General features: G+C 40.8%; 1 protein-coding gene across 3 annotated transcripts in view; it reads left to right on the top strand.

Moving 5' to 3' along the window:
* The window catches only part of abhd4 (abhydrolase domain containing 4, N-acyl phospholipase B), a 31,772-nt gene extending 20,836 nt beyond the window's left edge, over positions 1-10,936 (top strand). For all 3 annotated transcript variants that reach the window (XM_034183559.1, XM_034183560.1, XM_034183558.1), the window contains exons 7-8: positions 3,997-4,183; positions 10,360-10,936. In XM_034183559.1, the coding sequence (XP_034039450.1) occupies positions 3,997-4,183; positions 10,360-10,449 (277 nt within the window). In that variant the 3' untranslated portion in view covers positions 10,450-10,936. The remainder of the gene's footprint in view (positions 1-3,996; positions 4,184-10,359) is intronic.
* The last annotated feature ends 2,620 nt before the right edge of the window (positions 10,937-13,556 follow it).

Raw genomic sequence — 13,556 nt, 5'->3', positions numbered from 1 at the left:
TAACAATAAGAAATATACTCAAAACCTGGATTAATCTTTTTAGTCACATAGCACTACTATTATTCTGAACACTACTGTATGTAACCAAATTTTTAACATATTAATTGGTATTTGCTGGCGTCATTATACTATGTTAGCCACAAACATTCACCATCAGTTTGTCTCAATCAGGTATATTTGGACCACAAGGTACTTCATCATATTTAGTTTAACTTTGGTGGAGACCACAGAGGTTAATATGAGTACTAGAGTCCGCACTCCCAGTGCTACCTCCTAAAGGCGAATGTCCCTTCATGAACAGCGACATGACACCTCCTAACCGGGCAAAATATTGACAAAGTGCCCGGATGTTAATGTATTTTCAATGCGGATATGCGAGTGAACACACACAGAAAAAAGCTCACAAAATACGTCTTAAAATGCCATTCTGGCTTGGATATTGAGCCAGTAAAATTAATTTCCATTAAATTATGTAAGGAGAGTATTAAACTTACACATTCCCAAATATTAGTGTTGAAAGTTATATGGATCTGATCTGTTCCAGCTATGAAAAATCACCAGCTTAGCTGCTGAGAAGTCCTGCTGCTGCTGTGTTCAGCGCAGCACGACACCTGCAGCTGTAAATGATTTCTGATTCCATGAGCGCATGGTTTCATCAGCCAATAGTTCTGAAAGCAAATGGGTCATCAGCTACAAAATTATTATTTTTTTTTATTTTAGTGTTAAAAGTTCCAGCTTCCAAACTCTGCTGACATGAAGGCACAATATCACACAATCCAGACGAGCACACAGACTGCATTAATTAATTCCACATGGTCTGAGTTAATTAAATCCGTTTTTTTGTATAGTACTGAATAAATTCAGCTTTGAATAAAATTCCATTCAAGGTGGTTTCAAATCCTCAGATTTCATACACAGGCATGACACTTTACACCAGTTTATTGCCCAAAAGTCACTGAAAAAGTAACAAGAATAACCAAAACTGTTTAATTACAAAAGGACATGTTGTCTCACTTCTTCCTCCATTTGTGGCTTTGCCATCATGTGCAGCTTTCCAGCATTTTCCACCTGTTTCTTGACTAGCCTCATTGAGCGTCAGTGTGCGCTGCCGGCTGAGTTGCCCTGATCTAAAATGGCGACCACGCCTCCTTGCTGGGACACGTCTCAGTGTGACTGGGGCCTCTAGTTCTCATATTAACCTCTGTGGTGGAGACTCAGTTATAGAATAACACTGCTTCTTTTGATGCATCACATTCATTTTAACAATGAATGGATGGTCTTCAAAGTACTGAAAATATATTTGTGCTGGTCTAAGCAACAGACCAAGAACTCCATAGCATTTTCTTGGGAAAACCATGGAGTTCATATTTTAACGAATTAATAAATAAAATAGCCGCTGCATGTGGATGAGGTTGGGGATGTGATTTAAGATATTTATAAAAGATTTATGGGGCTGTTTATTAAGTGTTCTGCTTGTACTTGTGAAGTTTTATGTTTGGCTCATTTGGTGTAGAGTCAAGGACCTCTACTCTGACCAGTAACTAAGTGGCAAATGGCCAATGAAAATTTTTCAGTTTTACTGTTCAACAGCTGCTACAGTTTGTCCTTTTTGCATTTTCAGTAATCTCATGGGAAGATGCTGCAGAACTGCAGGGTCTGTAGAAGTGCCCAATTTGTGAACTCTGGCCAAACATTGATTGTGTCCTACGTTAAGATTCACTTAATGTCCCGTAGACCGCCATCAGTTCACTGTCCAAGACTTAATCTGGATAGACGTAAAGCTTGTACTTTTTCAGTGGACTTTGCACACAATCTGATGAAAGGTCTTGCAAACATGGACACATCAAATGACTCGAAAAGAATGGAGAATTCCTTTTGCAGCAGCACCCCGATAGCAGCCAGGGAATGCATTTTGGATCCTGTGTAGGATGTGTTTCATCTGGCAAGGAGGCGTGGTCGCTATTTTAATTCCGGGCAAGTCAGGAGGCAGCGCCCATAGAATTTGAATTAGTCTTGATAAGAAACAGGTGGAATATGCCAGAAAGCTGCGCATGTTGGCACTGCCACAAACGGTGGAAGAAGGGAGACAGTATCGTCCAGAACAGTCATAGTTGAGTAGGTTTATGGCAACCAGAGACTTAGGCACTTTTGTCATTGAGGAAAGTTTTAGTGATCCTGATTTTTCAGCCAATGCTGTGATCTTTGTAGAATCAATGTATGCTACTGCAATCAGTAGTTGACAAGCTCAGTGAGGAGGTGGAGTATCTGTTTGTGATTATCCTGTATCAGCACTAAGTTCCAGTTGAAGAGGTTATATATTACTATTAGAGTCCGCACTCCCAATGCTGCCCACTACGCGCGAATATCCCTTCATGGACAGCGACATGACACCTCCTAACCGGGCAAAATATCGACGAAGCATCCGGATGTTAATGCATTTTCAATGGGGATTCGCGACTGAACACACTCAGAAAGATGCTCACAAAATACGGATTAAAATGCCATTCTGGCCTGGATATCGATCCAGTAAAATTAATGTACATTAAATTGTGTATGGAAAGTATTAAACTTACTCTGACACCCACACATTCCCAAATATTACTGTTGAAACTTACATGGATCTGCACTGTTAAGTTGCGCTGCTGGGCTGAGCTGCTGCTGTGTTCATTGCAGCGTGGCTCCTAAAACCATTACAAGATATTTATATATTATACCTTTTACAAAATTATCCTTTATCGACTGACTTTAATTCATGAAGTCAGTGGTGTAGTGCACATCTCTGTGTGTGGGTGACTGTAAGTGGCATAGCACCGGCCATTATAAACTCCGAGCAGCGGATTGTTATTTTAAGGTGCAAATTAAAAAGAAATGTTGGTTTTGTCGAACAATTTTAATCATTAACGACAAATATTCTAACTGGACATCTAGCAGGAGAAAATATCAACTAGACATTAGTGAAGCGTTCATGGTCCATATCGTCAGATGACACAGGCACTGCAGGCAACATACACATGTTTATCAACCAAATGTCATGGACAAAGTGACAAGAATAACCAAAACCACTTACTTATTGAAGGAAATATTGTCTCAGATGTTTCACATGGTGGTAGAAAAACCATAATACTACCACTTGTGAATTTCAAACAACTTTAATAATCCCACAAGGTGCAATTAAGTAGCAAAATTCCTGTCATCTGCAACAGCAGATGATGTGAGACACCAGTCGTTCGGTGTTATTGACATGGACAGCAGTTTACTTATTTGAAACCCGAAGAGTTTTAGCATTTTTGTACATCATTATATTAAAACAGGAAGCCCTGGCTGTGATAGCACCTTAAAAATGTTACTTCTTGTGAGGTCATAGATGAATTCCTCTTTTGTATTGTCACACAAATTGTTCACTTTTACCTGATTAAAATCTGGTGACTCTCTGCACTTCAATAATCAATCTCTTGCTGTCTGACTTTCCTCCTCATTAAAGATAAAACAACATCTGGTTTGTTTGTCCTTTTGCTGCGGGAAACAACACAAGTTGAAAATTTTTATTTTTTGATTGCCAGTGCAGTACACAGTTGCTGTGCTCACAGACAAAGGTGGCAGAATTTTTCAATCAATCTCTCACTGAAAACAATGGAACATCCAGTTTACCGTCTGCCACTTACAGCAAACATTTGATTGCAGCATCATAGACTTCGTTTCTGATGATCCAATGATCTGGAAAAGGCCAATGGGATGCTTATATGTCACCTGGCTGTAGAAAACAGATTATGAAATGTGGGATGTGGGAATGAACCGTTTGCCTGCCTGTGTTGTTGCCAACGAGGACCCAGATTGATTCTGTGTTGTGGTGGATATGGCACCAATGCATGATGTCAAACCTGATCCGTCATAGCCATTATATTTGGAGGCATTACATTCTCACTTAAATTCCTTCATAATTAATTTTCTTTTTATAATTTCATCATTGATCACTCTATTCAAACTTCCACTTTCCAGTGGTGAGGTGGGTTTCCGGGCCATGTCGGAGTCTCTGGGCTGGGCGAAGAGGCCAATGCTGCAACGGGTTCATCTGCTGCCCCCCTCTATGCCTGTCACCATGCTATACGGAGCACGATCATGGATGGATAGCTCGTCGGGGGACAGTGTGGTCCACATCAGGGGCCAGGCCAACACCAGTGTATTCGTAAGTACGCATGTAGAATCTCGAGGGAGATGTAATTCAGTTAGAACATTCTAAAATTTGCCAATCACCTTTGAGCTAGCTGAATTCTCCCTACTACATATAGGACAAAAATCAACCCACAATGCATTGCTTCATTAACATCATTTTTTATCTTTTTTCAGTCAGCCAAATTTCCACTCCCATTGTTTATAATGCTTGACCACCATGCTTTAGTTTTACATATGTACATGAGAAAGCCAGGCAGGTTTATCCAATTTTGCAAGACTGTGACCATGAAAGCTTGGAGTGGAAGTTGGAGTTGATTTTGTACGACGTTTACCGAGTGTCGCAGTTCCAGTGGTGAGCACTGTTCTGCTAATCCGCTAATTAGCAAAGCTAACTTTTTTGGTTGGCGGATTCCGCTAAATTTAGCTCCACTAACTTGTTTTTGCTGGCATAGTGAATCAAAATAATACATTTTAGTACTGAAGCAAACACAAACCCAAAAACGAACAACGAGCCAGAGCTTATGTCTTACATAGTCAGACAGCTGTGAGCTCAGTCCTCCTTCAGCAGAAGAGAGAGGAGCAAGCCGGCTATTGTTGCCTCAAGGGAAGAAAGAAATAATTTACTTTCAACATACAAAAAGACAGACAGTGTGGAGGAGACATGAAGCGCAACACACTTTTCACTCATGGTTTCACTCATAAACAACTAATTCCGGACAGTTTGTCAATATTAATGGTAACTGTGTCATTTTTACATAGAGAAAATATCACACATATGACATATCTTTTAAAGGAATGCACTAAATTCTGAAGGTTTGAGCTTCAACAGACACATGCTGAAAGGCATTATGGGAAATTCATGTATCTTTCAATCACTGCCCCCCGTTACGATATTCTTCAGAACAACAAGATATGCAACATGCACCCAGCAGCATACACATTGCTGTCATAGGCAATTGCCTGTAAAGTTTTTTTTGGCAAGTTATAACTTTCTAAACAGCGTAATTTGTAATGAAAGCCGCTTTCATTTGTGTGGCTCTGGGTGCCATGTTTGTTTCTTTGGAGACAGCGGTAAGCTCCTCCTACCCCTCCAAACGGAGTGTGCATCCAGATTCACTCTGTTTGGAGGAGTTTGTAGCCCTCTGCCTACCCCTTCGCCTCACTCCAAAAAGAAAATTGAGACACCCCTCTGTCTCTCGTGCCAGCGCAAAACGGAGGGGAAGGGGTAAGGGGAAGGGCTGAGGGGTAGAATTGAGATTCAGCCCAAGTGTCATCTCTCCCCAGTTTGTCCGTGATCAAAGTTGTACACATGCACACAGAACTTTTGTCTTTTCTGCATTCTGCTGCAAGCAGATGCTTTTAATTTTACATACTCACATAAAGAGACAGTGGCGGAAGACGTCAAACGCACTACAGTTTTAATTCATGGTAAGGGTAACATGACACTTAACTAATCTGACTAAACCAGTTTAACTACAAAAACAGTGTTAAACTAACATGAACCACAATAACAACATTTAACACCCCCAAACCCCAAATTCCCATTGTGTATTGCAGCACAACACAGTGGTTAGTGGTTAGCACTGGTGCCTCACAGCAAGAAGGTCATGTGATCGATTCCCGGCCTTTCTGTGTGGAGTTTGCATGTTCTCCCCGTGTCTGCAGGAGTTTCCTCTGGGCACTCAATCAAAAACATGCTTATTTAGGGTCTGCTCCTTTCTCTGCCCCTGACCAAGGCAGCATCTACATCTGTAGTTGGTCCCCGAGCACCGATCTGTGGCTGCCCACTGCTCCTAGTGGTTGGATTGTGTCTAACTGTAATTAGGATGGGTTAAATGAAGAGGGCAGATTTTGTTGTATGTATGTGTGCAATGACAATAACGTTTCTATTCTATTCAGTGTCCATTGTTCACTGTTGTTAGCTAATAATTTCTTCAAAAATATTAGTCCTACCAACTTTCTGTTTTGACGGTGTTCATCTTATGGCTTAAAATAACTTCAACTAAAAAATTACTCCCTGTACAGTTGACATGGAGCAGGAAACTATTGAAAAAGAACAACAAAACCATTTTTTGTACCATGCTGTCAACATGTTTATTTTTGTTCTAAAGTTGGACATTTTAACATGGAGTCCTATGGGAAAGTGCTGTGAGCCAGTTTCAAGCGGCCAGTCAAGGAAGTACACTTCCACATTGGCCTCACTTCTCGCGGGCTCAGGTTGCTGCTTGGTTTTGTCGCAAATATGCATCTCCAGCTACTCTCCAACAGTCGCAGCCCAGTGAGATAGTACCATTACTGGTTTATTGACTATGGCTGGACAAATGAACGAAGGAAGAAACACAAAGGTGATGATGACAATTGGATGTTTAATAACCGTCATGTGCAACTGGTGGAACTTTGTTATATCGAAGGTGACGAAACCCTGTGAATTCCATAGCAGTGCTGGATAGCAGGGTGATATTCTCTGTGACAGCTGTGTGCCGCTTCGAGTGTGCTGCAAGGTATCTATTTATTATTTGTTAGTTAAGCTTCGGTCCCACCGAATATTAAGCCATGAATAATGAGCCACGCATCATTGGTGCACGTTTAGGCATGGGTTTGGCTCAAACCTTCAGCCCTCCCACACTTGATCCCTTTAAAGTGTGGGTATTCAGTTCACAGCATCCATTCAAGATGTCACATTTTTTAAACACAGTCCAAAAAAAGATGAGTAAGTGCGCGCTCCTGCACCAGGGGATGACTACTTTGGCACGACACCGGCCGGTATGCGCCAGGCTGCTGTTCACCAGTGTTCCAGCGTAAAATACAGCAGTTCTGTGCGTTCACCCAGCTCTCTGTGACCACAAAAAAAAAACCACCAGACTGAGATGGCCACTCAGTATATACATCTGCTGCCGCAACTGTGGATCACTTCCAAAAAAAAAAATTCTTCATTTCTTCCACAGCTTACAATCACTGATCCAAAATTTATCTTTGTGTTCATCCATTATTGACTGCACAATCACTCTTTTGCGAGCTGCCGTTTTGCATAAATGCTCATCTTGGGTGCCAGTCAGCGCGCACAGAGTGCGCCTCATCTGATCTGAACTGTTTTACCAAGCTATAAAAACATTAATTATCTTTTAAGCTGTTCAAAAATACATTCCTCATGGAGCAGGAGAGAGACAGAAAAAAAGTCCAGATGAAACAGTCCTCTGTGATTCCAGAAGTGATTAGATGTGTTTTCAACATCCAAACTGCCAGAAAATAATTAATCCGCTACAAAATAATTAGTTTACAGTGAGGAAAATAAGTATTTGAACACCCTGCGATTTTGCAGGTTCTCCCACTTAGAAATCATGGAGGGATCTGAAATTTTCATCTTAGGTGCATGTCCACTGTGAGAGACATAATAAAAAAAAAAAAAAAAAAAAAATCCGGAAATCACAATGTATGATTTTTTTAAATAATTTATTTGTATGTTACTGCTGCAAATAAGTATTTGAACACCTGTGAAAATCAATGTTAATATTTGGTACAGTAGCCTTTGTTTGCAATTACAGAGGTCAAACGTTTCCTGTAGTTTTTCACCAGGTTTGCACACACTGCAGCAGGGATTTTGGGCCACTCCTCCATACAGATCTTCTCCAAATCTTTCAGGTTTGGAGTTTCAGCTTCCTCCAAAGATTTTCTATTGAGTTCAAGTCTGGAGACTGGCCAGGCCACTCCAGGACCTTGAAATGCTTCTTACGGAGCCCCTCCTTAGTTGCCCTGGCTGTGTGTTTGGGGTCATTGTCATGCTGGAAGACCCAGCCATGACCCATCTTCAATGCGCTTACTGAGGGAAGGAGGTTGTTTGCCTAAATCTCGCAATACATGACCCCATCCATCCTCCCTTCAATACAGTGCAGTCGTCTTGTCCCCTTTGCAGAAGAGCACCCCCAGAGTATGATGTTTCCACCCCCATTCTTCACGGTTGGTATGGTTTTCTTGGGGTTGTTCTCATCCTCTAAACTCTATCCATGCGCTTGGATAATGGGCTTTTAGCAGCCTCGTCCTCATCACACACATGCCTCTATAATCCTTATTAGTCCTTGTAGTAACTCATACACAATCTGTCCCAGTTGTTGCTAAATTTTGAACATCTTGAAATTAGTTAAATACTAGTAAATATTAGTTAAATAATTAATTAAATACTGTGTGGCGCATAATTCATCCTTCATTATTTGGTAGGACCAGGGCTTTAGTTTGTCCAGCCTGGTTTACACTTATTGAATGTATTGTAGCGATCACCAGGCCAGTCGCTAAGACTAAATTGTTGCGCTCCAATGCACCATGGCAGTTTAGGGTTTTGGGGTTTTAAGTGTTATTGTGGTTCATGTTAATTCAACAGTACGAGGTCTATTAGAAAAGTATCCAACCTTATTATTTTTTTCAAAAACCATATGGATTTGAATCACGTGTGATTACATCAGACATGCTTGAACCCTCGTGGGCATGCAAGAGTTTTTTCACACCTGTCGGTTACGTCATTCGCCTGTGGGCAGTCTTTGAGTGAGGAGTCGCCCACCCTCTCGTCGATTTTTTTTTTTTTTTTCATTGTTTAGGAATGGCTCAGAGACTGCTGCTTTGTTTGATCAAAATTTTTTTTAAAACTGTAAGGCACAACTGAGTGGACACCATTCGATAAATTCAGCTGGTTTTCGGTAGAAATTTTAACGGCTGATGAGAGATTTTGGTCTGGTAGTGTCGCCGTAAGGACGGCCCACAGCGCCTGACGGCGATCTGCGCTTCCAGGTGGCAGTGTCTTGCCATTTCAAGTTGAAAACTTCCACATTTCAGGCTCTGTTGACCCAGTAAGTCGTCAGAGAACAGAGAACTTTCAGAAGTCGGCATGAGGAGTTTATTCGGACATTCCATTGTTAACGGACATTTTGTAATGAAAGAACGTGTGGGCAGAGTCGCATGTCAGTCGGACCCGCCCGCAGGGGGTCGCAACACGAAAAACACCTCCGTTGGAAACCTTAACGGGCAAGTTGGAACATGCCCAAGCTGTTAAACAAATTCTCAGTTACTCACTTGTTGAAAGCCATCAAAAGCCGCCTGAATTTTACAAATGGTTTTCAACACGGAGGTGTTTTTCCTGTCGCGGCGCACACAGATTCGCCGAGTCGTCATGGAAACGATTCGGCGAATTTGCGCGCACGTCTTTCATTACAAAATGTCCTTAAACAGTGGAATGTCCGCATAAAGTCCTCATGCCGGCCTCTTCTGAATCTTCTCTGTTCTCTCACGATGTCCTGGGTGAATTAAGCCTTAAATTAGGATGTTTTCAGGTCGAAACAGGCCGACGACGGTGCCTGGAAGCGCTGCACGACGTCCCGCTCTGTGGGAAGTCCTTACACCGACAGAAACACCCCATAAAATCTCATCAGCCGTTAAACTTTTCACCGAAAACCAGCTTAATTTCTCGAATAGTGTCCACTCGGATATTCCTCACAGGTCCAGAAAAAATTTTGATAAAGCAACACGCGCCGTCTCGAGCAGCATGTGAAACAAAGGAATTCAGCTGAGAGGGTGGGACCACATCTCACTCAAGGCCTGCCCACAGGGAAATGACATCACCGATGCGTGAAAAAACTCACGTGTGCGCACGAGGGTTCAAGCATGATTGGTGTAATCGCACGTCATTCAAATCCATATAGTTAAAAAAAAATAAAAGGGTCAGTTTATTATCTAATAGATCTCGTATTGTTAGTGTTATTGATTTTTTTTGTGTGTTTTTGTAGTTCAGTTGGTTTAATCAGTTTAGTTAAGTGTCATGTTGCCGTTACTGTGAGTGGGAAGTATCGTGCATTTGATGTCTTCTACCACTGTCCGTGTGTGTGTGTGTGTGTGTCTGTGTGTGTGTGAGTAAAAATAAAAGTGCTTGCTTGGGGCAGAGTGCAGAAAAGACAAAAAGCTCTGGCTCGGACTTCGTTTTTCCACACGGCTCGCCACAGTATTTTAAACGATGGCTGTGCCTCCTAGAGCACAACTGGAAAAATGGCTGACTGTAAACTCTTCCAAATATGATAAATAGTGTAATAATGTCCCTTTACGGTGGTCCAGATGTGACTACATGCAGTAGGGAGAATTGTGACTGACGTTCTGCATTGTTACACTGACATGACTTGAGGTGTGTCTTTACTTCTTTATTTCACTCTGCAGTTGATAAGCAATGCCTCTCATCATGTCTATGCTGATCAACCAGAAGAGTTCAACAGAGTGGTTGAAAATATATGCAGATCTGTTAACTGACTGTGTCTGTGTGTGTAGAAGCACAGACGGAATGTGGACTGTTCGTGGATGTAGCTGGGAGGTTGTGCATTTGAGAGCCATATTTTCTTTTTTTTTTTCTTTAAAAATATTCTTTACAACATGTAGTCTCATATCAGTTTGGTGTAATTAATTGTTCTTTTTGAATATTATTTCTGAATACTACTAATACAGAATACTATTTTAGTAAATTTGTATGTTGTTATTAATAAATCACTGCATGATTTTCATATTTGTAGCTATTTATTTGAGATATTGAATTTATTTCTGAAGCAGATTAGGTTCATTTTAAGAAACTACTCTTTGTTACATTTTGAATGTTTGAGTTATATTTGATAATGAACAGTCAAAATTTTACATGTGCCTCAGATAAACAATAATAGTAATAATATTTTTTTTTCCTGTTGTCATTTCGTTCACTTACTCCACCGAACAGGTGTCTGTATCCCACCCCCCCACCCCACCCCAATAAAAAAAAACAGTAAAGCACTTATTTGACAAAGCACTTGGTGTGAAATGTGAAAATATAAATCTAATTGTGATGTACTTTGTGCTACAACCAGTAGAGGTCAGTAATAATAAATAAATAAAAAGGTTTACACCATACCAAGGTATAGAACATTTTGTAGCATCTCATCACAAGTAGTTGATCAGTTGATCTCAGTCAGTCCTAACAAAGAACATAATGATGAATTATAAATGAGAATGGCACTCATCTGGTGTTTCAAGGTTCATGTGCATTTGGAATATTAAAAACGTGTGTCCATCCAAAGTTATGTCTATTCTAGGGTGGACAGTTGTTGGTTCATTAGTGTTTGAGTAACTCTGGTTAAACAAATGAAAAAGTAAAAAAAATAGAAAATCATTTTGTAACAATCTGGAAAGACAAGTCAGTCACACACTAGCCTAAAGGCCTAAATGTTAATATTGTTTCTTGTATCCACTGTACCGAAAACGGACTGAAATGTGATTTTTGTGCAGCATTACACACCTGTTGTTTAACCTATTAAGTCACAAGACTTCCCACGACTTATAGTCTGGAAAATATGGTACATTTCACAACTGCAATTCAAGAAACGCCATGAAATTCTCTTTGTTTAGGTCAAGAATCCTAATCAGGGTTTGTTGCTTTTGAATACAAAATGAACCTGTAAATGTATTTGTAGAATCGGTTGGAAATGTGTAATTATTTTGATAGCTCTCAGTAAATTCTTTGTTGATTTCTGTCCATGGATATGCTGCATTACCAATGAATACATTACTGTGATAGTGGCAGGAAATATGAAATGAACTCTGCTGTCAATGGTGGAGTAAACCCAGTTCAGTCAGACAACTCTCACTGAGAATCTATTGCAGCAGCAGGACATGGTTGGAGCTTAGCATCTAAGTTCAGACCTCGTCATTCCCCACAGATTATTACTTCCATTACTGAGGAGTGATGATTAGATGTATACAAATTATCCTCTCACTTGGAGCCCACAGGTGGATGCTGGAGACGAGGCAGGGCCGAGATCAGACAACTGCTGTAATTCAGCGGTGGCGGTGAATGACACTCAGAGGAGGGAGCGGGGAAATTGCATCTTATAGCCCGTCCAATTTTCCTCCTGTGTCTTTCTTCACAGCGAGACCCCAGTGATCTTCTCAGCTATCCTCACCACACTGCAAATTAAATTCCTGCATTCATTCGTTCATTCATTCAGCAAGTGTTGGATTTCCAGCTGATTCGACATTTAATTCTGCTACTGGTCTATCCAATCTAACCTGTGTTTTATATTTTAGTTCTCATGTCTGTTTTATTTTCACAGTAGTCCATAAAATGCTGGGTGGTCAAAGTTGAACAGTTTATAGATGATTAACTTCCCTAGCTTCCCTACTCTATAAAACGCAAAATTTTGTATTATGATTACTGTATTTTCCAGAATATAAGAGGTCCTGCAACTTATATATGGAAAAAAGTCACGATTCATGACCACAAATTATCTTCACGCTTGAAATGAGAAGCACACCATTAAACTGTCATTTCATTTAAAAAATGAGAGCAAGGGAAACTTCCTAACAGGGCTTGATTACTTTCAGCATACGTTTAAACCGAGGCGGGTCACACTTATAGAGTTCTTTAAATGAGCGCCTGTCATGGCAACACTATTTTGAGCTTTTCCATCAACTCCAGTTACAATACAATTTGCACTCATGCTCACTTCAAGCAAATATATATGAATAAATGTCTTTATCAAATAGCAAAGCATTTCTAATGGCACAAAGTACTGCGCTGTAAAAATGCACAGGAACAGACATTCATGTCTGTGTGCAGTGTGCCTGCACAGTGCACCATTACAGCCCAAATGAACAAAAGTGTGTGTGTGTGTGTGGTGTGTGTGTGTGTGTGTGTGTGTGTGTGTGTGTGTGTGTGTGTGTGTGTGTGTGTGTGTGTGTGTGTGTGTGTGTGTGTGTGTGTGTGTGTGTGTGTGGACGTTATTACGGCACAGACAAAAAGGTGTTCAGTTCCACTGCAGTAAACAGATAAATGCTGCTGTGTGCTGATTTAAAACAAAACTTACTTTAAGTTTGCATTGGACCGCTCTGTCACTTTTGGAAATGTTCCACGTAGAAAGTAATCCACAAGAGGTCAGTGGGCTCACAAATTTCATTTGATAATCTGCAGTTAAACAAGGAAGAGAAAAGTCCAAAACAGCTGACTGAGCTCTGAAAAGAAACTCAAGCAAAACAGTCTGTCATCTGATCACAAAGCGTAGTCCGGGTCCATAGCTGAGAGGATCCACGAAAGGTGCCCATCCAGAGGGAGCAGCCACCTGCAAGGTGAGCCCATCGGCCCATGCTTTCAGCACCCACAGCGCAGGCTCATTCACCCAGTTTTCACCTAAAGTTATGTTGTAGCATAAATCTGTCCCAAGATCCTTTGTTTCAGGAAGGAGACCTCTGAACCACCAGAATAAGAAAGAATGTTCTTTGTTCTGAAGATAGACCGCAACATATTTTTACCAGAAGACCACACTTTAGAATGAAGACGGACTTTTTTTCTTTATTTGGAAGAAACTTTATTTGGACTTATTTGGAAATACAAGGACAAC

This window comes from Thalassophryne amazonica, chromosome 12 (genome assembly GCF_902500255.1).
Source record: "Thalassophryne amazonica chromosome 12, fThaAma1.1, whole genome shotgun sequence".
In the NCBI taxonomy this organism is placed as follows: domain Eukaryota; kingdom Metazoa; phylum Chordata; class Actinopteri; order Batrachoidiformes; family Batrachoididae; genus Thalassophryne; species Thalassophryne amazonica.
Note: the sequence above shows the minus strand (reverse complement) of the source record. Positions and strands in the feature narration are given on the sequence as shown.